The 25,722-nt window shown below is 34.4% G+C and overlaps 3 protein-coding genes across 10 annotated transcripts; 2 read left to right on the top strand and 1 right to left on the bottom strand.

Moving 5' to 3' along the window:
* The first annotated feature begins 4,643 nt into the window (after positions 1-4,643).
* Positions 4,644-10,526, top strand: LOC108225159 (uncharacterized). Of its 7 annotated transcripts, none has more exons than XM_017399978.2 (11): positions 4,651-4,797; positions 4,944-5,086; positions 5,196-5,368; positions 7,158-7,582; positions 7,665-7,716; positions 8,094-8,437; positions 8,609-9,009; positions 9,094-9,241; positions 9,459-9,620; positions 9,708-9,796; positions 10,176-10,526. In XM_017399978.2, exons 2-11 carry the CDS (start codon positions 4,974-4,976, stop codon positions 10,312-10,314), a joined length of 2,046 nt encoding a protein of 681 aa, XP_017255467.1. In that variant the 5' UTR covers positions 4,651-4,797; positions 4,944-4,973; the 3' UTR covers positions 10,315-10,526. The 7 variants fall into 7 exon arrangements, with proteins under 7 accessions (XP_063936617.1, XP_063936616.1, XP_063936618.1 ...); XM_064080545.1 differs by having other exon boundaries at positions 4,656-4,801; positions 4,966-5,086; XM_017399977.2 differs by having other exon boundaries at positions 4,658-4,797; positions 4,966-5,086.
* Positions 10,527-12,382: 1,856 nt separating this feature from the next.
* Positions 12,383-21,438, top strand: LOC108226354 (uncharacterized). The gene is made up of 9 exons (XM_017401296.2): positions 12,383-12,644; positions 12,788-13,639; positions 13,800-14,119; positions 18,060-18,323; positions 18,408-18,569; positions 19,551-19,806; positions 19,911-19,975; positions 20,052-20,174; positions 20,792-21,438. The coding sequence occupies exons 2-9, from the start codon at positions 12,829-12,831 to the stop codon at positions 21,161-21,163; spliced, it is 2,373 nt and encodes a 790-aa protein (XP_017256785.1). The 5' UTR covers positions 12,383-12,644; positions 12,788-12,828; the 3' UTR covers positions 21,164-21,438.
* A 633-nt stretch (positions 21,439-22,071) lies between these two features.
* Positions 22,072-25,323, bottom strand: LOC108224679 (serine/threonine-protein kinase SAPK1). 2 transcript variants are annotated; one of them, XM_017399364.2, is made up of 9 exons: positions 25,045-25,323; positions 24,781-24,855; positions 23,839-23,940; positions 23,470-23,523; positions 23,297-23,389; positions 23,093-23,185; positions 22,900-23,004; positions 22,657-22,779; positions 22,072-22,579 (listed from the first exon to the last, which is right to left on the bottom strand). In XM_017399364.2, the coding sequence occupies exons 1-9, from the start codon at positions 25,162-25,164 to the stop codon at positions 22,304-22,306; spliced, it is 1,041 nt and encodes a 346-aa protein (XP_017254853.1). In that variant the 5' UTR covers positions 25,165-25,323; the 3' UTR covers positions 22,072-22,303. The 2 variants fall into 2 exon arrangements, with proteins under 2 accessions (XP_017254853.1, XP_017254854.1); XM_017399365.2 differs by having other exon boundaries at positions 22,681-22,779; positions 25,045-25,318.
* Positions 25,324-25,722: the final 399 nt, after the last annotated feature.

Here is a 25,722-nt window from a genome sequence, read left to right as displayed (position 1 = left end):
ATATTATATATATTTGAATATATGAGAATATATTTAAATATATGTATATATATATTACTATATGTTTATATAAATATTATTTATATATATTTATATGTATATCTTTATTTATACATATATTTATATAATATTATGAATATAATATAATATATATAATATATGATTTGTGCCAACTCAAGATTTGAGCTAATTTGGCTAAGTTGGGAGAGGAGCAAACTCAAGTCAATCTCAGTCAAAGGAGTGATAACAAGGAAAGCTTTTACAATGGTGGAGCAACTTTTGACTAAGTCAAAAGACACTATGGTGGAAGCTATGTGAGGAGCAACATTTGACCGAAGTCAACAGCTCTTCCTCACTTAGAAAATTGTCTAAGTATCATCACAAGTGAAGACAATGCACTCTTGAGGAGCAAACTTTGACCAAGTCAAAGTTCGTCCCCAAGTGATGAGAGAGAACAAGGAAGCTATGTGAGGAGCAACATTTGACCAAAAGTCAAAGGCTCTTCCTCACTTAGAAAATTTTCTAAGTACATCACAATGGAGTATCCACACTCTTGAGGAGCAAACTTTGACCAAGTCAAAGTTCGTCCCCAAGAGATGAGAGAGAACAAGGGAGCACATTCACTATGGAGTTTCTTGGAGTTAGATTTATTTTGTTAAATCGAATCCGTCCAGGACGAACTCAAGTCGTCCAGGACGAACTCGTTAACCATGGTTAGTTTATGAAAGCCTATAAATATGTGATTGTGGTTCTCACAATTTACATCATCCTTCGGGATGGATGGCCAAGTGCTATGCACAAACTCTCTCAAATATACACACACCCTAGCCTAGTTTTGTACCATAAATATTTGTAGTGGATAGGGCTTGTAATATTTAGAGGAGTGGTCATTGTAGCCAACCTTCGGGTTTGGATTTGTAGCACCTTCGAGGTATTTATCAATATACAGATATACCTTGGAAAATATTGTGTGTTGGTTTAATATTTTCATATCCTCAGAAACCGACCCAATAAATATCCGGAACACGAAACCCATTACAGGACTGCAATTTATTTATCCGCAAGATTCGAAAGAATTTTAAATTGTAGTGAGTATCGTATTCAACCCCCCCTTCTACGATACTTTGGACCTAACAAACATTTAACTCTGCCAGACCACCTAAAAAACTGCAGCGCCTCGAAATTACTCAAGCAGAACAATCCCCTGCGATTGGAGCAATCCTGGAACAAATCACAGAAAAATAAAATAGGACTACCATCAATTATACCACAGCACCATAAAAAGACAATGGCCCAGTGAACTGCAGCATCAACAACTTTCTGCAGACTTTTCCAGAAATAAATCTCTATCAACACTTCAGACAATCCATACATCAGATTTTAAAAGATAAAATTTTCTCCCAGTAAGGGCCAAGACTAAACATACAAAAAAGAAGGCTTTCACCCATAACAGGCGGCCAATAATCAATTTACAAATTCAGTAGGCTGATGCAAAAAAATATCCCAGAAACAAATAGCAGACGCAGATTCTTGGCTCAGCCAAAAATAAACTGCCACCAAAACCAAGACATCTTCCATGTCAAACATGATTGATTAACAGAAGCTCAGAATTTAAACCCCATCTGAGCAAATCATCTCTCACCGTCGGAGAATTAAAAATTGAAATCCCCTGCAATTTTTTCCGAATATCATCAGATTTATCATCAATAATCTACCCAACAGACTTATTCTTCTTCTGAAAAAGCCTTCGATTTCTCTCATTCCAAAGATGAGAAACTACAGCAACCAGGACGAGCTTATTAATTAGAACATTCAAAGATTTTCCTTGCCAAGCAACAACAGATTCTCGAATAAACTCCTCCCAATTCCCTTGGTACAACAAACAATAGCCTCATTTTGAAATTTCGGAAGGACAAAGTGACAGAATCCACACTGAAAATATAAATGTGAAAGAGAATCAGGAATCTCTCCACAAAAACTACAAGAAACAGTTTGCTGCACTTGCCAATATTTAAGACGATTCCGAGTTAGCAAGCGATCCCGAATCACAGGCCATAAAACATGACATTATAAAAAGAAACCTTAAATCTTAAGAACCTCAAACTTAGCTAAACACCTAAAAGAATCTCAGCATGGAGATTCTTCTTCGTCATTTTGGCCGGTGTTCTCATGGAGATTCTTCTCCGTCATTTTCTCTCTGTAAAAGGAATACATGGGTCTGCAGATTATACAAAAGTTATAACAAACAAATTTAACGAAAAAGATTTTAGATCCTTGAGAATGATGTGTGGTACAGACCTTCAATTGATGAATTACAGTGTTTCCACGATCTCGTAGTCGTTCTTCAGGATGGCGTGTATATGTAATGATCTTGGAAACGATCTCGTAGTCGTTCTTCAGGACAGTGTGTATATGTAATGATCTCGGATGTAATGATTTGAGTGTATTTTGTGTGCTTTGATTTGATTTGGACAGATGCCAAAAATAAAATATTTATAATTAATAAAAAACAGATTGCGTACGATTTTGCCCCTGTGTGTGTTAGATTATGATTGATTTTAATTTGGGAAATAAGTATATGTGACAAAAATAATCAACGGCATCTGAGAGGGTTCCTCGGTTTTCTTGATAATTTGGTTTTCTCTGGAACCTATATATATATATATATATATATGGGGAGGTTCAGTGGGTAACTTTTGATTGGGTAAGCTAGTGACACTTAACTATACACTAACGTCGTTAGATAAAAACAGAGTTTTAACCCACGTACTCCTCATTTTCTTATTTTTTTATATATAATTTATGTGTTTTGTAAAAGTTACTCTATAAAATATCAGACGTGGAAATCACATGTTCTGTATTTGGTAATTTTTGTTGAATGTTACTCGATATCAATCTTGTACTTAGTGTTCTGTATTTTTATTAATGCTGCATAAATTTTTTGGGCTCACAATATTTTTCGTGTTATTTAAATTTTTGATTACATTGTACCTGTATATGTTATATAATTATTTTTATATTTGTTAATTATTTTATGTACTGTATATATTATACTTTAATATTTTGTAATTTTCCTGTGTTCTGTAATTAAATTTTTTGTGTGTTGTATATTATTTATTAATTTTTTGTAATTTTTTATGTGTTCTGTTATTTTAATTTTCTGTGTACTGTACATATTTTACCAATGTCCTGTATTTATTAATTACATTCTACTTGTATGTGTTATATAATTCTTTTATATTTTTTAATTATTTTATGTACTGTATATTATTTATTACTCCCTCCGTCCCTTTTTACTTGTCCCTTTTGAAAAAATAACGCATCTTAAGAAAATGTTAGGTGGAGATCTTGTTTTCATACATATCCTTAATAAATGTAATGAATTAGATAGAGTTGTGTATATATATATGCTAGTCAAACATTGGAAGTTGTTACATTTTGAAAAAACATACAAAAAGTTGCTTTGAAAAGAGAAGTGGACAAGTAATTTGGGACAAATTTTTTTTTCAAAAGGGACATGTAAAAAGGGACGGAGGGAGTAATATTTTTTAATTTTTATGTGTTCTATAGTTAAATTTTCCGTGTACTGTATAGTGTTTATTAATATTTTGTAATTTTTATGTGTTCAATTATTTAAATTTTCTGTGTACCGTACATATTTTACCAATGTCCTATATTTATTAGTTACATTCTACTTGTATATGTTATATAATTATTTTCATAACTTTTAAAAAAAATTATATAATTTTTGATGTATTTTAATATAAGTAGTATAATTTAAGAGCATACCTAAAAATTAAAAATATGGATCATAAAAAGTATGATATTAAAATAAAAAATGTTAATGATATGTAATAGAAAATGAAGAATAGAAAAGTATATGTCACATGTGTTTTAGAATTAACATTTATTTTTTCAAAAAAAAAAAAGAATTAACATTTACACGCCGTGTCTATGTAGTTATATTAGGGTAAGGTTTGCAGTTACAGGAGGGCATCGTACGGCTCAAATCCAAATTACCCAGTTACTCGGACAAGGGAGTTATTATAATCTACTTTATTTTAATATAATATATTCAGTACATGCATCAATTTAATATTTAGTTACATTCTAAATAAAATAAAATAATAATAAAATAAATTTTATTATAATATAAAATAACTAAAATAATAAATTTAATATTTTTTGTAAAGTGAAATATTAGCAACATATTATAAATATGAAGAAAATAGTATAGCAGGAGATAAACTGTAGGCCGTCATTACCAATATTAATTGCAACTACCAACATTGTAACTGCAAACTTTAAAACGTAGCCAAATCGGTCAACTCTATATACCAAATTTACCCCTGCATCTTAAAAAAAAATAAGTATAATAGTATATTATAGAATATGGGCCTGTTTGGTTTACGGAAGCAGAAGCTTCTTCTGGTTTCTGCTTCTTTTGACCCGTTTGTGTAAAGAAGTAGAAGCACTTTTAAGAAGCTGAAAATGCTAGCTTCTCTATCACAGCTTCTGCTTCTTTTCCAAACACTTTATTAACTTATTTACTTCTCACTTCTACTCCACTTCTTTACTATAAGCAAGAAGTCACTTCTTTTAAGCTAAGCCAAACGGCCCCTATAAATATAAAATATAAAAAGCGCTTCCCTCTTTGCAAATTACAACAAAAAGAAAGAGTCCGAGAGCGAGAGAGATTGAGAGAGAGTTGGGGAGAGAAAGAGATTGAGAGAGAGAGAGTCTCTTCTCCGAGCCAACTCCGACGCTCATTTCCTTCACATATACACACATCTCGCAGTGAGTATAATCTCTCTCCCTCTCTCATCTCTCTCTATACTAATAGTCTCTCCGTTTTACGCATCTGAATCTCTCTCTATTGCTTTACTATTAAATTTCAATTTTGGCGCCTTTTTTTGCATCTCACGTTTGACTTACATTTCTAGGGTTTTGTGCGTGTTTTACTAGGTGAAACCATGCCTCTATACAAGCGAAAGCCCTACCCTCTAGTTGAAAATCCTACCGATTTGAGCTCCGATGAGCTCGTGTTTCAAGTTCGTTACACGGGGGAGGTTTTTCGAGATTATACGTAAACCCTAACACACTCTCTCTCTCTCTCTCTCTCTCTGCGTATCTTTACATTTTTTTGATGATTTTACTTGATTTGTTTTGAGTGTTTATTTGTTTTGTGGTTGTAGTGAGTATGCGAGTAGGATTCATTTGTATAGGAATAGAGTTTGGACTTGTAAGGTTACGGGGAAGAGTAATTTGACGTATGAGGAGGCGTTGGTGTCGGAACAAAAGGCCATTGAGAAGGTTCAGCAGTTTCCGAGTGAATTAATTGCTCCAGTGCTTAGGGATGTTCAATTTAGTATGTGGTCTTCGCACTTTATTACTTTTATTGTTTTGTGTTTCTTATGGATCCATTTATGTATTGCGGTGTTTGCTTTGTTTTTTGTTTGGTGTATGCTTGGTTTGTAGAAATGTGACTCACATTTTTGTGTTGGGTGTTTTTTGGAAATTCTAGAAATTGTTTAATTATACTCCCTTCATTCCAAAATAATAGTCGCTTTGACTTTGTGCACGTAGTTTAAGTTGTAAAAAAACATGCTTCTATACATTATTTTTGAATTTTTCTTTTTCTGAATAAAAGTTTAACATCCCTATTTTTATTCAAAAAAAGAAAATTTGAAAAATAATATTTAGAAATATGTTTTTTATGCACCTCAAAATACGTGCAAAAAGTCAAAACGACTATTATTTTGGAATGGAGGGAGTAATATATAGGTGTCCTTGTACCTATCGTTTGGATTAATGACAATGATGGATGGGGTTAAGTGGGAATTTATGCAGCGTTCACTTGGATGGAATGAAATTTGTATTCTAAATTAAGCGCTACTACAGAAAATGTCTATAATTTTCATTCTTTCAGTCATTCTATTCCAAACTACATGAACTAGATATCTAACCCACATGTTTTGGAAGAAATGATCATTCCACTCCTTCATCACGTTACCCTCAAAAACTCACTCATAATTAATCATTATTTTCTCATACTTTCTTCCTTCTCTATGAAACTTCTTTATAATTTGCCATTCCATTCTCTCATCACATGCCATCCAAGTGAACGAAACCTTAAAACTTTATTCGAATGTGCAAACTATTTGAACTGAATATATTTTGAAAATGAATTGAGTATAACTGGAATTGTTGTCATATGTGAAGTTGACTCCAGAATAGTATCATTACTATGCAAATAGTAAGTTACTTCGTCTTACATACTTAATTTAAATTGCAAATGCTGTTAGGAACTTCTGAATATGGTTAAGATTCATTGGGTTCTATTGTTGTGCGTTGAACATGATATTAGTTTTTCCCTTCCATATCAACTTCCCTGGTGTTCTTATATATATCCCAAAGAATCATCATCTTCTTACAATTAGTAGGACCTTTTACTGCTTTGCCCATTTCTCAGCCTTAATTTGTCAGATAATTAAAAGCTCACTAGATATAACATTTATCAGGTAAGAATTATGAACATTTTCTTTTCGTGAAAAGGTAAAAAAGCAAAGACTTCTTATAATTAGTAGGACCTTTTACTGCTTTGCCCATTCCTAGCCTTAATTTGTATGATAATTACAAGCTCACTAGATATAACATTTATCAGGTAAGATTATGAACATTATATGTCCGTGAAAAGGTAAAAATGCAAAGACATTCCTAGCAATAATGTTGGATATTGCGTGTGATGCATGACAGATTGAATATGATTCTGTTAGCATATTCAACTTAAGCACTCAAACATTACACTGAAGGCCTCTATATGAGTATTAGAGTTGCTGAAGTTTTTAATTTTAATTTTATTTTATGACATTATTTTTTTTTCAAGGCAGAGTTGCTCTACTTTTTAAGAAAGTAAGATATTAGAATCTTGTAAGTCATCTCATGTTCTTAAATACCCTTCACATTTGATATTTTTTTGTTATTATGTTAAAAAACGTATTGTACTAGAAGGCTATAGCTTTTTCCGACTACGTTAACAATATTAGTAGGCTACCATATGTTAGATTTATTGATGATGCAGCAATAATGAAGTTGCTATTTAATTCCACGCTCTTAGTTACCTGTAGAGCCTAATTTTAAAAAATTCTGTATTGCAGGCATGCTCAAGCTAAATGACCTTGTCAGCAAGATTTCTGCGAAGCTGCAGGAATGCATGCCTGTGGGTAGTGAATTACATGGGAGGAAAAACAATCGCATTTATCCATGCAAAATAATGAAAGTACTTGCAGACGAGGCTGACAAAACTCAGTATCAGGTAGCTTGGCTTGACAAGGAAAAGAAGGTAACTGGTAATGAAGTTGTAGATGGCGATGATTTGATAAAGAAGAGGTTGCCTTATAGCAGAGATGTGCTGAAGTCTTTTATCAGAGAATCAACGTATCGAAGTGTTCCCTGGGTGCTGCATGAGGAATTGGCACAGAAGCATGGAATCTCAATAGATCCACCTGAAGAAATAGCTTTCAAGATGTCCGTCACTGATAAAAAGAGGAAGAGAAAGGATGAAAACGAACTTGACAATCTGGTATAAACAGGATTTTCTTCAGTTTTTCTTCTCTATTAGAAAGAGTCATATTTGCTAATTATATATATGTATATGGTTTTAGGAGAGAAATGAAAAAGCGCCGGGAAAGAGTAACCAGGAGCATACTGTAACAGGTAAGACTGAGTTATTCCGTACCAAGCAAGTCTTTATACCTTTTGATTTAACGTTAGCAGTTTCTTACAGCACTCAAGGGCAATGGAACTGAAACGTATTAGAATGAAAAACTTGTGAACACAAAATCAAAGGTGAAAGGAATATATAGGCAAAGAAAATATGTAGGCAAGTGTTATTCATCTAATCATCTCCAAATTAGTGCAATTTCGCTCTCAATTAAATTTATACGAATAGAATGGAAGATGGAAGAAAAATGATAATTCTTCCAACAGTACCTGATTTCATTACTTCCAACTTGAGATTCTTTTGTTCTTGATCACTATTTTTAGCTGCCTTGTTTATATTACGGTCTCTTATTTCTATATGTGACATGCAGAAGTTGATAGTAAACATGATGAGCCCAAGTTCCCAATTGATGATCTACTGGTGCATCCTGCTCCGGATGATCCAGACTTGGCTCAACGCCCTTCACCATCCAGAAGTTTCAAGATTCCCATGGATTCTGTTGGAGACTTTCTGATGGTTTGGGATTTTTGCTGTTCGTTTGGGAAGCTATTGCAGCTTTCTCCATTCTCACTTGATGATTTTGAGAATGCGCTATGCTGTAAAGAAAGCTATGTGGTTCTCATTGTTGAAACTCATGCAGCTTTGTTTAACTTGCTAATAAATGATGATGAAGAATTTCTTTCAGCAATACAGCGAAATAAGCGAAAACCAAAGGTTGAACATTTTAAAAAGTTCCAAATATTCTCCCCTTCTCTGATACATGTGTACTACAAGAAACTGCTCAAGGATATTTCCTTTTCCCTAATGACCAACACACCACTTAAAAAATTATATAGGTTGCCAGCGTATATTCTCGCTTTTAATTTTTGCTAATGTTGCTCACAGGTCACATTAATCAAGTGGGCTGAGTATTTGTGTGATTTCCTAGAAATGGTCGGAACTGCTGAATTTTCCAGTCACCGATCAACAATTAGGCGTGGTTATTACGGGCTTTTGGATGTTGGTCCTAAATTGGAAATTCTGCGGGAATTGGTTGCTCGAGTCCTTGAAACTGGGATTTTTAAAGAGAATTTGGATGAATTCATCAAAGAACGGCAAACACCTGTTACAACTAACAAGGAGGAAACACTATCTGACAGTAGAAAGAAGGAATCCAAGGACTGCAATATGCTTTCTAATGGTATGCAAGCAACTGAAGGTCATGGGGTAGGCTTTCAAGCCAGCAATTCAACTGAATTAGCAACACAACACAATGGGGCTATTGAATATGTTGATCTTACATTGAGGTATAGGATTTTTCTTATTGTGTCAAGTATTCATCATGTATGCCAATTGCCACCTGTGGGATCAAGATAAAATATGTTTTGCAGTAAAAGTAGAAAAGAGAACTCCATGACGGAGAAGGTTGATAGTGAAGTTGCGGCAGGAGGCATGAATCTTTCATCTAAAAAGGGACTTCAGAAAGTGGAGACAAATGATAACAAAGATATAAGTGAAGAACGAAGGTTAAGACAGAGGGTAAGGATGTAAGGTCTAGTTCTCTTATTTCTCTTCTTTGGTTAGGCATATATGTGCTGGTTGGTGTGTGTGTACATACATACATGTAAGATATATCGTGTGTGTGTCCACATGCATGTCTTCACTTGCCAGAAGTAGCTAATGTCTGTTATTGTACGCATGTGTACATTTACACATTACATACTAATTTGCTTCATATCTTTTTGCAACACTTAAGAAACAATTTCTTAGACGGGAGATGGAGAAAAGAATTATCCGCACCAGTCCACTGGGGAAAGACAGATATCACCATAGGTATTATTTTTTCCGAGGTGATTCGAGAATATATGTTGAGAGTTCTGATTCTACCCAGTGGGGCTACTACAGTAGGAAAGATGAGGTATTACTATTTATTAGTTTAAACCAAACATTTTTAAGCCTGTTGAGTATGTGTTGAATATACCATTATATTTTTTTTCGTAAACAGCTTGATTCATTTATGGGCACACTAAACTGCAAGGGCATACGCGAGAGGGCGCTTAAAAAAGAGCTGGAACATTACTATGGGAAAATATGGTGAGTTTCTTCAAACTTTTGGAAGTCTCTTTAAGATTACAGCTGAAGTGTGCAGTAATGTTTCATCCATTTTGTTATTGATTACTCGTTAAATCCTGCATTTCTTAGAGTATAATCACATAACTAAGCCATGTAGAACAACATTGCTAGGTAATTTATGGTCTCTGCTTTTCAATTTGTGTTAATAGCTTGACTTTGTCCAACTTTTTTCCGGGGATAAGTAATTACTGTTGCTTGTTACAAGTGATGAATTATAACACCTATCGGACCTATCCTAAAAGAGGGGGGCACCTTCCACTTCCAGCCTCTCAGCAGCTCCTTGCCACAATGTTAATTTTTATAGTTTTACTTATTTTTCTGTACAAATGTGTTTTTGCAGTAAGCGAATACAAAAAAAACTGAAGGAAGACAAGGCTGTAGTGGAAGAAGCAGATGTCCGGAGATCAGCTCGTATTCGTGCACCCCCCAAGGATAACCCAGCACTTGCATTCCTCAAATATGTAAACAAGTTGAAATAAATTAGAATATTCTAAATCTTATTGGTCAGTTTGGTTGGTAGAACTGAAGGTGGAGGGAATGGAATGCAATTTTGCAGATAAATATTTACCATATCCATTACTTCCTCCATCGCTTCATAGAGATTATGGCTTGAGCCGAAACCGGTGCTCAATTCCCCTCCGTACTCAAGTTTTCCGGCCATTTTTAGTGGAATTAGTCTTTTAAACTTTAAGCCTAACTTCTTACTCTCGTATTTTTGTGGGGGTCGTGCCCATCTTGAACTCGACCAGTAAATAGGAGATCCTGGTTGTAGTTTGTAATGGACTAATGGTGATAAGAAAAACATGCAGTAGAAAAGAAAAGCAAAAACAATTTATTTACATTGTAAATGAGTCCATCGCATATTTTTCAAGATATAAAGAAGAATATGCACAAAATAGAAGAGCGAGGGATAAAATTATCATTTTTCCAGTTGATGGTTACAGATTTTGGAATGAGTGAAAAAAAAATGTAAACACTGAATTCTTAACGGAAAAAAATTATATAAATTCACATATGTATCTTTTTTTTTTGAAACAAAGGTGTTAATCTAATAATAAAAAGCCATACGGCATCTACACCAATGATCGAGTCGAACAAACAGTAAATTGCAATCGCCTGATCTCACAATGAGACAGTTAAACGATATTTTGAAGAAATTGTATGTACAAATACAAGTACCCGCTTCATGCATTCTCGGTGAATTAGTGGTACCCTCTTCATCATGCCCTGATATTTTGAAGAAATTGTATGTACAAATAAAAGTACCCGCTTCATGCATTCTCGTTGAATTACTGGTACCCTCTTCATCATCTCGTTTGAGCTATCGACCAGAACTGCGATTCCATACAAACTTTCATACCAAATCAAACCCCGCTTACAATTAAGAAGCGAAAAACAAAGCTCTCACCAGGGAGAGAAAACAATCTTAGATGAAACCACAGAAACAAGAGAAATCCGACTGAAAGTCCACCCACTTGAAATAGAGGAGAAAGACAGCGAAATCTCCGATGGTTTTATATCTAAGAATCCCTCGAGAATAGATTTGGAGCAGAACCACAAAAACAAGAAAAATCGAACTGCAACTCACCCGCTTGGAAGAGAGACAACGAAATCTCCGATGGCTCTGGATCTAAGTTTCCCGAGAAGAAGTATTATTCAAAAACTAAGAATAAAACAAAGTAATTAACTGATTCGGGGCTTTCCACCGGTGAAAACCGATGGAAGCCCCAGGCGGCTACGACAAGAGAGAGGCTAGAGAGGATTAGGGTTTTTTGGGAGAGGGAGAGTTTATCCAAAATTTACATATGTATCTTAAATTCACACTTCTAAAACAGTATATTGCGACTCGGCAGAAAAAAAACAACTGCATATTAAAAATATAGTTAAAAATCGGGATTAATTGACGGTGCTGATCAGAGATTAATCGGATTAAAAATCAGATATATTATAATATTTAATTTATTAATTTAATTTACTATATAATATATCATTTATTGAGAATTTATAATGGTCAATTGGATTTTAAAAATCGTACATGAATTAATCGACGGAATTGATAATACAAAATCATGAAATAGTTACAAATGAAATATTTTAAATTTATACTTTTCAAATTAAGTATCTCATGTTCTCATTTAAATATTAATATTTGAATATAAAATTAAAATAAAATAAAGTATCTTAGTTTCCGTTACTTTCCTAAAGTACTTCCATTTGATTATGATAAACATGAGACAAAACAACATACGTTACATTTGATCATGATAAACATGAGACAAAAGAACATGAGTAGTGCAAGATATTTATATTCTGTTCTCAATTTTTTTTCTAATAATTAATTTTATTATAATGATCATTATCATTAATTAATATGAGTTGAACCAATAACACGTTACTGATAAAATTTGGTAAAAAAAATTCGAAAACATTTTTTAGGTTACTAGCATTTTTCAAAAAGTATATCATATTTGTATATTATACAAATTAAATACAACACATATTTAAAAAAATATCTAATTTATTATAATATCTCATACATAAAAAATACATGTTTCAATTAATTTTTTTATGAAAAAAAACATGAAGTCTCTAAAAAGTGTGGATAAATAAAAAAAATAAGTAAAAACAACAATTCTCTCCTAAAATATGCAAAATATTCAGTGCATTCTCTAGGCCTAAAGCTCTGCACCCCCGACAACGACGTACAGACTACAGAGAACATCACACTTTCAATTCCACCTGCTTGGCGCCAGCATCACCTATACACACACATATACATACATACATCTATACATTCACGCTTTTCGAGGTGAAATTTCTCCTGATTCTAGTCCCCAATTTCATCTTATCAACTTTATTTCTCGATTATTTACATCAATTAAGTGATTGCTGTGTTTTTTGATTTTATTTTTGGTTTAATTTGGTTTAATTTGTGTTGATGATGTGAATTAGGGTTTGTAAACGTGTTGTAGAGTTGTTGATTGTTGATTAGGATGGGGAGTCATGCGGCGGATACGCCGGATGACTGGGTGGATGGTTCGTGGACGGTGGATTGTGTTTGCGGTGTGAATTTCGATGACGGTGAGGAGATGGTGGACTGTGATGAGTGTGGGGTGTGGGTGCATACGCGGTGCTCGCGGTATGTGAAGAGTGAGAAGATGTTTTCGTGCGAGAAGTGTAAGGGGAGGAAGAGTGGGAGGGAGGGGAGGGTGAGGAGTGGGGATGGGGAGGAGGAGAATGAGGCTGCGGGTGTGTTGGTGGAGATGCCGAATGAGAGGTCGGGGAGGAGTGGGGAGAGTGGGGGGTTTAGGAGGAGGTATCGGACGCAGGTGCCGAGGGAGGAGAGGGTGCATGTGCAGGGGGTTCCGGGTGGGGAGAGTGGGATTTTTGGCGGGAGTGGGTTGTCGGGGGTTTTTGGCGCGGGGTTGTGGAAGGCTACTGGGTATGTGCCGAAGAAGTTCGGGTTTCAGTATAAGGAGTTTGATTGGGGTGGTGGGAATGAGAGTGGTGGTGTGGAAGCGGGGGTTGATGGTGGTTCTGTAGGTTTTGGTGCGGGGAAGAGAACGCAAGGGGAAGAAATTAAGGAAAAGAAAGGGGAGGGTGTAGATACTGATGTTAGGAGCACCCGGAAGATTGGCATGATGAAGGACAGGATTTCAATGCACTCTACCGCGGTTGACAGGGGCAAGCATAACTATGAAGGTCCACAGAATTCAAACGATGTCAGTAGGAAAAAAAAGGCGAGAGCTGTCCATGTAGAAAGGGATAATTCTAGTAAGAGAAGCCCTTCTGCTTCCAGACCAGGTGATCTTTGAACCCTGTGCTTAGTGCCCTGTGTTTTTATCTTCTTTTATAATATGGAGCAGCAAAAACATTGTTATAATTGAAATGCTAGTTGCTGATTACATTTATATATTAGTATCTGCACCATTAAGTTATGCCAAAATTTTGGAATTTCATGAAGGAAAAGGATTTAAGGTCGATCGGAATGTTATTTCAAGTGGAAAACATGAAAAAGTAACAGGCAATGTGCGTGCTGAACCATCCCTGAAAGGATTTCCCATAAATGGTGTTGGGGTTGATGAGTCAAAGAACACTGTAACCACTAGTGGTCAGGCATCAGAGACCTGTGTCGTGTCAACACACAGATTATTACCTAAAGCAAGATCAAAGGATGAATGTGACGGGCTTACTGCTGCTATTCAGAATTCTTCTAAAATCAGTAATAATGTGCAATTATTATTGGATAGCAATGATTCTGAGAGTCTTTCTGCAAAAACTAAGGTACTTTGAAATATAGTTTAGAATTCCAATTTGCACCTGGACAAAAACTACAATAAGATTCTTGTTTTTAGTATGTTATTATTTAATTGGAATTTTTTTATTATACTTCTTTTGATTTATATATGGTAACTAATAGGATTCTTGTTTCTTTATGCTTCTATTTAATTAGTAAAATTGCATTAATCAAGGCCTTAACTATTTTTGTATTCTCCTTTGTATATCATTGGACGTACACCATAACTAATGCAACCAAAAACAATTGCAATTATGCTAAGTACCATTGAGGTTGAAATCAACAGATTGATAATCAAGCAATTTGCCATGTTTATTACATATGAAACAAATATGGATATAATCCTCCTGTAAAGTGCATGTTTGACTTGCCTTATAAGTAACTTTTAAGGTGGAATATGTGTTTGTGTATTCTAAAATATAAGTAGCTTATATGAGAAACAAATGCAGACATAGGCAAGTTCTCAAATTCATGATATACAATATTACTACAAAGCATGGTTATCACGAAGAAGACTGATCAGTGACTTGGGTGTCAAGTGCCTCGAATCTCGACATGCAAGGATAACTATGATTATGCTGTACAATCACCCGATCCCAACAATTCACAAGATGGAGATGGAAGAGATAAACATGATATGATATTTGCTTTATTTTTATTGTCACTTGTGCTTTTATTTTGTTGGACATGGTTCATATTTGGTACTTGGATGCTATTATGTAGTAACATACTTACTTTAAACTTGTTATTCTATTATTTTTGATTAAAATTATAAATCTGATGTGTTAAGTTATATATGTATGTATGTATATATTAAATATAGTCAATAAATGTATGACAAAAAACTTTTCGACTTTTCACGACTAGTTGGGCTACTTGTCGACTAGGCTTCTTGAAGATACTCCGGTGTCGAGTCTTGACTTGGTGTCGTGATAGCCATGCTACGAAGTCAAGTATGCCAAGTTAGGCATGGCTTATATTAATCACAATTTACATTTTAAATGATGTTAATTAGAATATCGTGAATTTGCTTAGAATTTTAGATATGAAAATTCTAAAAAATTAAGATATACACATATAAGAGATCTTCGTTGAATTTCACCATGCGGAAAGAACTACAAGAACTATATGATAAATAATTTTAGTGGGACAAATAAGCTAATATACAAAGCAACACACTTAAAAACATAGTTGAATAAACATTCAATTACTAAGTAAAATAGTAAGTATTCACCTTCCTTTCAATGGTCAATTATCTTTCTAATGTAGAACATTGGAACATTTCAATAAAAAATATGTTATCTCCTCACTACTTACATATTTAGCCACAATTCATAGGATTTCCTAATGAATCATTCTTCATGTTTGTGCAAATCATTGATATAAATGATTCTGAGTACCAAGTCCGCCTTATCATTCGAGAAGTGGAAGAAGCTCTTCGAAAGGTCAAATAGAAAAGACTTGCTCTTCCGCCGTAAAGATTTCTTCCAATAAACCCGAGCCCAATCTTTTAAAAAAAAGCATGTATAGTACTTTTATGTATACGACCCAAAGTTCTAGCACAAGATAGTCGAAGTATAAACTTAATTCGATAATGCATGAATACAAAATTCAAAAAAAAATGAATATAAATTTAAAAAAAAATTAAGAGTATAGATAATTACTTAATAGATTAGAAGTGTCGAATCCATTAAGTATTAAGATTACACTCATATTTTCCATATGAGAGTAATTTAACCTCGAAAATTGAGGGTGAGTAGTGGACGTTTTGATCGTGTTTGGTTTCAAAGAGAAAACCATCCAAACCAAAAATTTTGGTTTTCTAATTCGACCAACCAAGACCAATAACCGTAACAGTTAGTACAAAAGCGAACCACCCAAATTATAATGATTTGGTTCGGGCGGTTTTGGTTTTAGTTTTAAACTGTTAAAAAAATAACATATACTTGCAAATAATTTGGAAAACTAAGTCCACTTTATATGTTTATAACTATATATATAACACATAGACCTATGATATAAAGGTGAATATTAATTTAGGCCCCTTTATATATTATATAAATATTGTATTATATTTGGGTAATTTGGATCCGAGCAGTTTTGTCATCCATTTTGATAGTTCGACTATATCGGTTGGCACAAAAGGCAAGTCCAAACCATTATAATTAAGTTTCGAAAAAAAAGAGAAACCATAACCTATCCATACCGTTATAAAAGGTAAATATCAGTCTGGCACGTCTTGGAACGGCCGGTTATGAAAAATTTTACAACAACCTTATCGAAAATCATAAAATCTTAAATATATTACGGATACATCTAGTAGATCGGCAGTAATGAATTTATTAACTCTTAAGAAAACTGTCACCTTTTCCGTCTAGAGTAATTTAACCTCAAAAATTGTACAACTAATATTCGTGAATTGATTATTATATAGAATATATTGTACTTATTTGTGAATTGTTTTTTTTTATGTAGAGTTATGCCTTAACTTGTTAGGCATACATTACAGACATCTTCATTCGTAAGGATAGTAATTATTGTGGAGAGTTTTTAACGAAAGCTAAATAGTTAACTAGTTACTTGATAAAAAATAATAATCATCTTCTCGATCTATATAAATTTATGAATTAATTATCTTTCTATAATTACCTTATATATAAATTTGAAATCAGAAAGGAAGTTTACGTTGTCATTTTAAAAGTTCCTCCTTTTTAGTTAGTTAGTGATCGCTTGCTCATCCGACATGACTTATATCACCAAACCCGCACTCAGGAATAGGAATGCTTTGAAATGGATGCTTCAGTAAGTGAAAGATGCTAACCGATTAGTTCTAACTTGGAAAATAAGAATTGAATTCCTTGAATGTTGAATGTATCAAATTTGTAAATAAGAATTGGATTCCTTTAAAACTGCCTGCCTTTCAGCTATTCTTATATTTTTTAATTTCTTCTTTCATAACTCAAAAAAGTTAGAAATTAGATTGGATTGATTTGTAAGGGGCCACATTATATTTGTTGATATTGATTGTTTTGTCCTGGTTCTGAGTCAACTAAACATGTATGTATTACTTATAATAGTGAACATCTGGTAGGTTAAATTCTTGCTGCTGCTTGTTTTAGAAGTGATTTTGTTTTATTTTTCCCAAGGTTTTGATCTATCAGAAATATTGTAAGCTTAGATCCTGAATAACATATTATTGATGAATATCTCTTGATGACAAGGTATGGCTTTTGAATTAATATGATATCTTTATATTTATCAACTAAACTTAATTAGCTGCATTATACAATAAAATTTACTTTCGCTCCATACATATATAGTTATTCTGCATGGCTTGTTGATTTCCCTCTTGTGTAAAATCTTTTCAAGTAATCAATAACTTACTTCGGCAGTTGGTTTATATTTTCTGTTTAAAAAAATCATGATTGGAAAATTATTCTTAATAATAAGTAAAGTGATGATGGGAGATCAGTAACTCATTGCGAAGAGGTCAAGTGAAATAAGTTTATGGCTTCTTCAAGCACATGTAGAGGCGTGCAACATCTTATAATAATAAATCCAGTAATAGTTCTCATAAATTTTCCCCTTGCTAAAGGCTTCATGGCTGATTGGTTGAATTGTTAAATACTGGCAATGTTACCGTGTCCCTTGAAGAAGTTTCTACTTGTTAATTTTAGTAACACAGTTGGTATTTTTAACTTGTCCCAGACACTAAAGCTCTGACCAGCTAACATGTTTCTAATTCTTGCAAGATACATGTGCAGTCAATGTATGCATGTCAACTATTCAGTTTTTAGTTTTCCTCACGTGCACCTAGTTTTAAGCTCAATGCATAGCTCTGTATTCTTGATTTGATGGATTAAATTACTTGCTAGTGTACATAACATTGCATTCAGTTGGAATGACAGTATCTTATTGTTTTGTCAGGATGTTATAGATCTTGATAACCAGAGGGACAAAGAAAGATGTGTCAATAGAAGCACTCCCATGTCCAGTGAATCTGCTGGTTACCTGCAACAACCTAAGATAGCTTCTTATGTAGGTAATAATACAACTACAGGTTCTGGGTTGATGCAGAGAAGTGAAACTGTTAATCATTTAAATTGCCAACAATTATCGAAGGTCGACCACACCCTACTAAAGCCTCACTCCGGAGCTCCAAACGCTCCTGCAACAATAAGTGATGCAGAGGTTTGAGTCGGGCTGGCATATTGTTGTCATTTTCTTCAAGCTTATCTGTTCATGTGTTGCTGATTTCTGGTTCATCTTTTGCAGTATGCATTGTTATTGCATCAAAAACTTAACAGATCTTCAAGAGTTCCTCGGGTGCCACGAATGCGGCATGCTGGTAGTTTACCTCAGTTAGCTTCTCCGACTGGTGCGAACATGCTTATGAAACAGTCTCCATCTAGTTCTGCGGGAAAAGACCACGGACCAGTAAGTTGCACGTGTTACTTGTGAATTTCAGATATACTGATATCATCCACTGCATGTCCTTTTATTCTTGTGCTTAAGCAATACCAAATATCCATTTGATTCTTGGTAAGGTGCTTGTTTCATGGTTGATGTGAATTTGTTTGCATAGAATCTAAATTGAGCTGGCAGTGCTCTGATTCTTTTTCCTTTTTGATAAATTGAGGGCGTGAGGTCTTAAACTTGAGACCTCTCTAAATGCGGGCTCTAATAATCACCTCTCTGAAAACCCCAAGGTGTTAAATTGAGGCCCAAATCGAATCATGTATAATATTCAAATTGGGCCATGGAATTGATAAAATTTTTACACCAATTTACATAAATTATAAGCTATAAGAAATACTCTAATACATATTTTCTGATCTGAAAGTGTTTTTATATAGCCTATCTTTTCCATGGATAAGGCTCTATTATAGAATAAGCATGTTCTTTCCATGCTTCATCAGTTTTGGGAATGCTCGTACAATAGTTAAGTTCTAGACCTTGGCTAATTTTTTTTTATGTAATCCCTTTGTTCCATTTTAATTGCTTTGGACTTTTTGCCATACCCGTTGAGGTGTAAAATATGGTTATTTTGGATATTAATTTGGAATTATTTGTTAAAATACAAATCAGCCCATATTTTTTTTATTTTATATTTCTTGATTTATAAAATTAATCTTGTTTAGGTAATGCCTTACATTGCCAAGGGTACATCTTCGTACTTCGTAACCTAGTGATTGTCCCTCTTCTCTTGGTAACAAGAGGTCGAGGATTAGGCCTAGTGTAGGTATGCATATGACAAACTGACACGTGTGTTTAATTTTCTGTCAATGACCTTAACCAAAAAAAGGCATAATGGAACAAGTATTAAACAAAGCAGTTTCAATTTTTCACATGATCATATTTGTGCTTATACTAGGTGCTTGACTAAGTGACAGTAACTCTTGTCGTTTTAAAACAAAGGTTTTTAAAAGAAAAGGAAAGAGTATAGCAGAAGAGGGCACTCAAAATTATCAGAGGACCAATGACTCGGATCGCACAGCAGTTTCTGCTACCCGGAGGGAAGTGGACTGTGGGTCAGCACCAGGTTTACAATCTGCTAACAAGAGTAATCCTCCTGCAGCTAACAAAAGATATGTGTCTTCCAGATCTAAGTCAGCTCAAACCTCTGATAATGGCACTGGCTCTGACATCATTGTCACCCGTCGGACGTTACCAGGTTATTGCGTTGCATTCAAATAAGAACACTAAATAATTATGATAATAAATATAATCTATGATATTCTCTTCATCATCTGCTCATGCATAAATCCTTGTCTACAGGATTACTCTCAGAGATTATAACAAAGCGCATGACCTATAAGGAGCTTTGTGATGCTGTTTTACCGGTATGTGTAAGTGTCTTGTTTCACATTAAAAAGTGAAATAAATACAAAGTCACAACTTTCTGATTCTCTTATGCAGCACTGGCCATACTTGAGGAAGAATAATGGGGAGCGTTATGCATATTCAAGTCACTCACAGGCTGTTCTTGATTGCCTGAGGAGCAGAAGAGAGTGGGCTCAGCTTGTTGATCGTGGTCCCAAGGTATGTTATTGAAATCTTCAGCAATTATATCTGCTTTTGCTTAGATCAGCAGGAATACTATTTGCTGTTTCGCTTTTTTTGAATACCAATCAATAGTATCAAGCGTTTTTATTTATTTATTTTAATGAAGCCCCTAAGAAGAGATATCGGAGTAACCACTATATACTAAGGTTGTCTTCACTTGGATGGAATGGAATGGAGGGAGAATGGAATGAATTTTTTACTCCAACATGGGGTTGATTAAAGAAAATGCCTATAATTTTCATCCCTTCAATCATTCCATTCCTACTATTTTAACTAGATTTCTAATCCACATGTTTTGGAAGGAATTCTTATTTCAACATCATGATTCGTTACAATCTTTATCACAAGAAATTTAAACTCATTCATATTTAGTCACTTTTATCTCATACTTTCTTCTTTCTTCATAAAACATCTATATACTTTTTCATTCCATTCTTCTCTCCTTCCATTCCATCTAAGTGAACACAGCCCTAGATTGCTTCATAGCATCATTACTTTTTGTTTGTATTCTCATTTAACATGCTCCTTGTAATTGTCTTTATTCAGTCAATTTGTATACAGTATGCTGACTTGATTTTGAATTATTGCACTAGTCAAATGCTGGAAGGAAGCGACGCATGTATAATGCTGAGGCTCTAAGTTCCGAGGATAAGGATAGCAACAAAAAGAGTACAGAGGTTGGAGATTGTAAAAATGTTTCAGAATCATGCCAAGACCAATTCCCAAAGGGTAAAAGAAAAATGAGGAAGCGGCGTAGACGGTTAGCACTGCAAGGAAGAGGTCTCAAGAATATGGACATTATGAGAAAAGAAAAGGAAGCTGAGGATGTCAGTTATGATGAAGATAGCTCGCAATCGAGTTCCAGTAGTGGGGAGGAGAGTATGTCCAGCGAGGGTGGGACAATACAATGGTATGAGCGAACAGGTTCATCTGGGGGTTGGGCTCAAGTCTCTGCATCAGAGTAGTTAAGCTGGCTAGAGAATTTAGTTGGTTTATCTATCTGTTTTTCGTCTTCAGAGTACTTAGCGGGCTAGAACAATTTTGTTGGGTTCTATTGTTTCTTTTATGTACATTAGCAAATGCAAAAATTTAGGAAGTGTTGCAGTTATGTTATAGTCTTCGTGCCGAAAAGCTCCAATGTTAGACTTTCACAGGCACCTAGCTCTATTAAAATCCCAAAAGATATGTTTGGATTTTGATCTTTTTTAGTCGAATTTCTAGTAAAGGATTTAGTTGGACACCTTTTTGCATCGTGAGTTATCATAGATTATCATCAACGTATGCTGATTCTGTCCCTGAGCTGTTTTAAAACATCTTGTGAAGCCAAAATTTATGATTCTGTTGAAACAAAATATTGCAGCAATTACCAAAATTACTAAAGTGTATGGTCATAACTTGGGTGAAAAACCCTGGCTTTCAAGAAAATGAACTGATCAAAGATACCATGAAAAAAAGGGTCTGATTCGCAGTTTCTCGAAAGCTTTCATCTTGAGGTCTTGTAAGCTGTTTCCGAATAATTCACGTGATATCAAAGTTATGTAAGCTGTATTTGATTGGGATGAATGAATTTGGAAGGAATGGAATTCAATTCAGACTACGTGATGGATAATTCCGTAATTTGTTATAATTTTCATCACTTTCTTTCTCCATTCTGTTCTTTACATTTTATACTAGAGATCCACCCCAAATTTGATAAGATATGATGGAACAAGTTCAGCCGGAGGTAGGTCTCAAGTCTGCATCAGAGTGGTTTAGCTGGCTAGAAAATTTCTGTTTGTTCTTTCATTTTTCTGACTTCAGAGTACCTAGCAGGCTAGAACAGTTTTGCTGAGTTCTTATTTCTTTCTTCTGTGTCCATTAGCAAATGCAAAAATTTACAAAGTGTTGCAGTTGATGTTAACTTTGTGCCATGAATTCGAGTTACATCAAGAAGATCATCATCATACATGTGTGGTCTCAGTCTCGTGCTTTACATGTGACACTACTGATTGAAGATATCTTGAAAGCATCAGACTCTTTTCCAATATTCTAGTTTACAGTTTAACGGATTGTAACCTGTTTCTGAAGAAGTAATCCGCTTGATATCCTGAACAAGTGATGTACTTTCACAGCGGGCACACGTATTCACCACTAGTTTCTATGTCTTCAACATCTGCATCATCCATGAAATCAAAGTCCATACTACCTCCAAATGATTCTTTCCCACCTATGGTTGCCTCGGAAGGCATAGTCCTCGCTTCATGCAGTATCGATAATATATCTTCAATGCTTTGGGATGGGATATTTACATCATGGCGTTGATAGCTTCCGCCTTCTAAAAGCTCCATAGGCAAGTTCTTCGTGAACCAAGGATGGTTTTTAATTTCCGAAATCGTTATCCTCTGCAAAGTGAAGATTAGTATATAATTGAACTGATGAATTGATCATGTACCAGAAGAGTGAAATTATTATATAATACCTCAATACAGGACATAATTATCACCTTTTCAGGGTTTGTGACGAATATTTTAGATAGTAGATGCCTACATTCCATGGAAATCTGAATGTAGTTGGGGATCGAGAATTGTGCTTTCAGTATTCGCTGTCACAAGCCAATAATAAATATATTCAAAAGGGCCTATAGCGCTCATTTTAATTACAGGCAGTTAAAATTTGGCTTCCATTTCCCTTCTGTGTGCAAATTAATTTCATATATACTAACCTCGATTGTCTTTTTGAAGTCATTTGGGTCATTAGGATCCGCAAAGGGATAAGTCCCAACAAGCATCACATATAAAGTTACTCCACAAGACCAAACATCTGAAATCTGTTATCACAATAATTACATAGAACATATGGTTATAATCGAAATTGAGTAGATCGCCTAGGAGATCATCACAAAAACAAATTATCACCTTTCCGTCATATGCTTTCCTGGTCAGGACCTCTGGCGCAACATAAGCTGGTGTTCCCACGGTAGATTTCGGTTGAGAATGAAAAACTGATGACTGGCAGTATGCAAATCCTCCGATAGAAAAAAGAGACGGAGGAAAGTGAACTTATTAGACAGAACATTTTTACAACTGTATTTAACACACTGTAATCTATAGAATTGGTACCTTTGAGTACCCAAAATCACATATCTTGACACGTGGCGCTGAACTTCCATCTAATAGTGTATTTTCAAGCTTCAGATCTCTATGGCAGATGTGCTGTAAAACATCATAGATCTTTTAAAACTAAAACTCTTAAAGTCGGATCTGATAGCAAAAATGAAGGACAAGATACATACCATTGAATGACAATAGCTAACTCCTGATATCAGTTGTTGAAAGAAAAACCTTGCCTGGTTATAAAGATAACAGTATATGCAAAAATGAGTACACAAAATCCACTTTTTAGTTATTATAAGAAAATAAAAAAAATTAAATGCATGCAATGTAACTAATTACTGGATAAATGTCGAACAATAAGTTCATTTCCATGGAAGGAAGAGGAAACTTGGGCCTGGCAGCTGACATATATTCAGTATATTCGAATATAGCTCTAAGGGCCATTATATATGAGATTCAACATTGGAGTGCAAGACCATCAACCCATGAGCACACATATATATAACTAGCTAATATTTGAAAACAAGGTGATACAAGTCCGCACTTACCTCATCCTCGATACATCTTCCTGTATTGCAAATCCTCTCAAAAAGTTCCCCACCTGCAGCATACTCCATAACCATAGCCAGATGGGTTGGTGTTAACAATACCTAAAGAACGAAGAAAAACATTTGAACTTCAACACACTGAAAGTCTGAAACCATCTCCCCTCACTCCTAATTCCTCGATAGGTGTCAAAGTGATGTGATTTAACAATTTCAATACATTGAAGACTATGCTTTTCCACTCAAACCATGACAACGAATTTTTTTCTTAATTAAAAGAACTCAATTAAGTTTTGAAGTTATCATACACATTGCCAGGCTGCATTGTTAGACAGACTTGATCCCTCAGCCTCATATTGATACATAATAATACATAATCTTTTTTTAAAATTTTAATATTTTACAGATTAAGTTCAAACTAAAATGTCTCTCCACACTTGGAGACTTCGAATAGAGGTGGTCAAATGTGCATATATTTAAGGGGGTAAACAATTAAAAGAAAATAAGAAATTCTGCATATCATGCTCGGCTAGGGAGCTGCATTCATTCGGCATTTTTTATATCGAGGTATTAAATTAGATTTCTAGTCCTTCACTCAGTGGAAATGATGACCTAGAAGTTTTGATTAAGGACCGACAATTTGGAATTCTATAAACCGAAACCATGTAGAGTTACACAACTACACTACATAGTACATATTACTCAAAGCATAGCACCTGCAGTGTGAGAGTGAGTAAATTAGACTACTCACTAGGAACTTTCGATTTCATTATCCAAAAAAAAAACAAAAAAGGGAACTACTAATCCTAAATCGAAAAGTACAACTACAATCACATTTACAAAAACAAGATTATTACCTACTTCAAATTAATCATATAGCAAAAAGATGACAACTCTTCTTTTATTTCATAAATTCAATTTTCAATGTGGAGTCGAAACACAAACCTCTTTGAACCTAATTATATTGGGATGCTTCAATGATCTATGATTCATGATTTCCCTCTGCACATGTTCATCAATCTGCAATAGTTCAGAATCACAAACACTTCTCAAACCAGCAAAATTCAAGAACACACTAATACACAACATTAAAAAAAAATATTTTAAATTCTCAACTATCAGCCGGGGTTTCGAATCTTGTCAAATACAAAGAATTATTATCGAAATCTTGATCAAAATTACCCAAAAAAGAAAATCAAGAAATCAAACCTTATTGCCTCTCTCAATGAACTTAACAGCAAACAACTCGCTGCTACATTTATGCACGACAAGCTTGGCCACCCCGAAATTCCCGGACCCAATATCTCTTAAAATTTCATAGCCCTCCATTTCAACTGATTTGTCAAGTACATACACAAGGTCTTTGTATACACACAACTAGAGACAGAAATATATTATATATAAATGTGAAAAAGATGGTGAAGAAAAGAGAGTGAGTCATTTTTCCACGCGGGGATAAAGCTGAGTGTTGAAGATTTGGACAGGTGGGGTGTGACAGAAGATGCAACTGTACACTTGTCACTCGTTCCTTTGACTTAGCTATCTTAAACAACTCGACTAGGGCTGTAATTCGAGCCGAACTGGACAAATCAAGCCTAATTTGAGTCAAATTTATTCGAGTCGAGTCCAGTCAGCTCGAATTACAGCTCTAGCTCATGCCAAGTAGAACGGGTCGAATGATTAAGTTAGAAGTTTTAAATTTGGGATTTATTAGTTTCAATTTTCAAACCAAAAATAAAGTTTGAGATTTATTGATTTTTTCTAAAATTACATAATTTATTTTATTTTATTAATATAAAATATTAATAATATATTATTTTTTAAATTAAAGACAATCAATATAACTAATACCATTCAAACACGATATCCACGCTATTGGAGATGCTT

The sequence above is a fragment of the Daucus carota genome, chromosome 6, assembly GCF_001625215.2.
Source record: "Daucus carota subsp. sativus chromosome 6, DH1 v3.0, whole genome shotgun sequence".
Classification (NCBI taxonomy): Eukaryota; Viridiplantae; Streptophyta; class Magnoliopsida; order Apiales; family Apiaceae; genus Daucus; species Daucus carota.
Note: the sequence above shows the minus strand (reverse complement) of the source record. Positions and strands in the feature narration are given on the sequence as shown.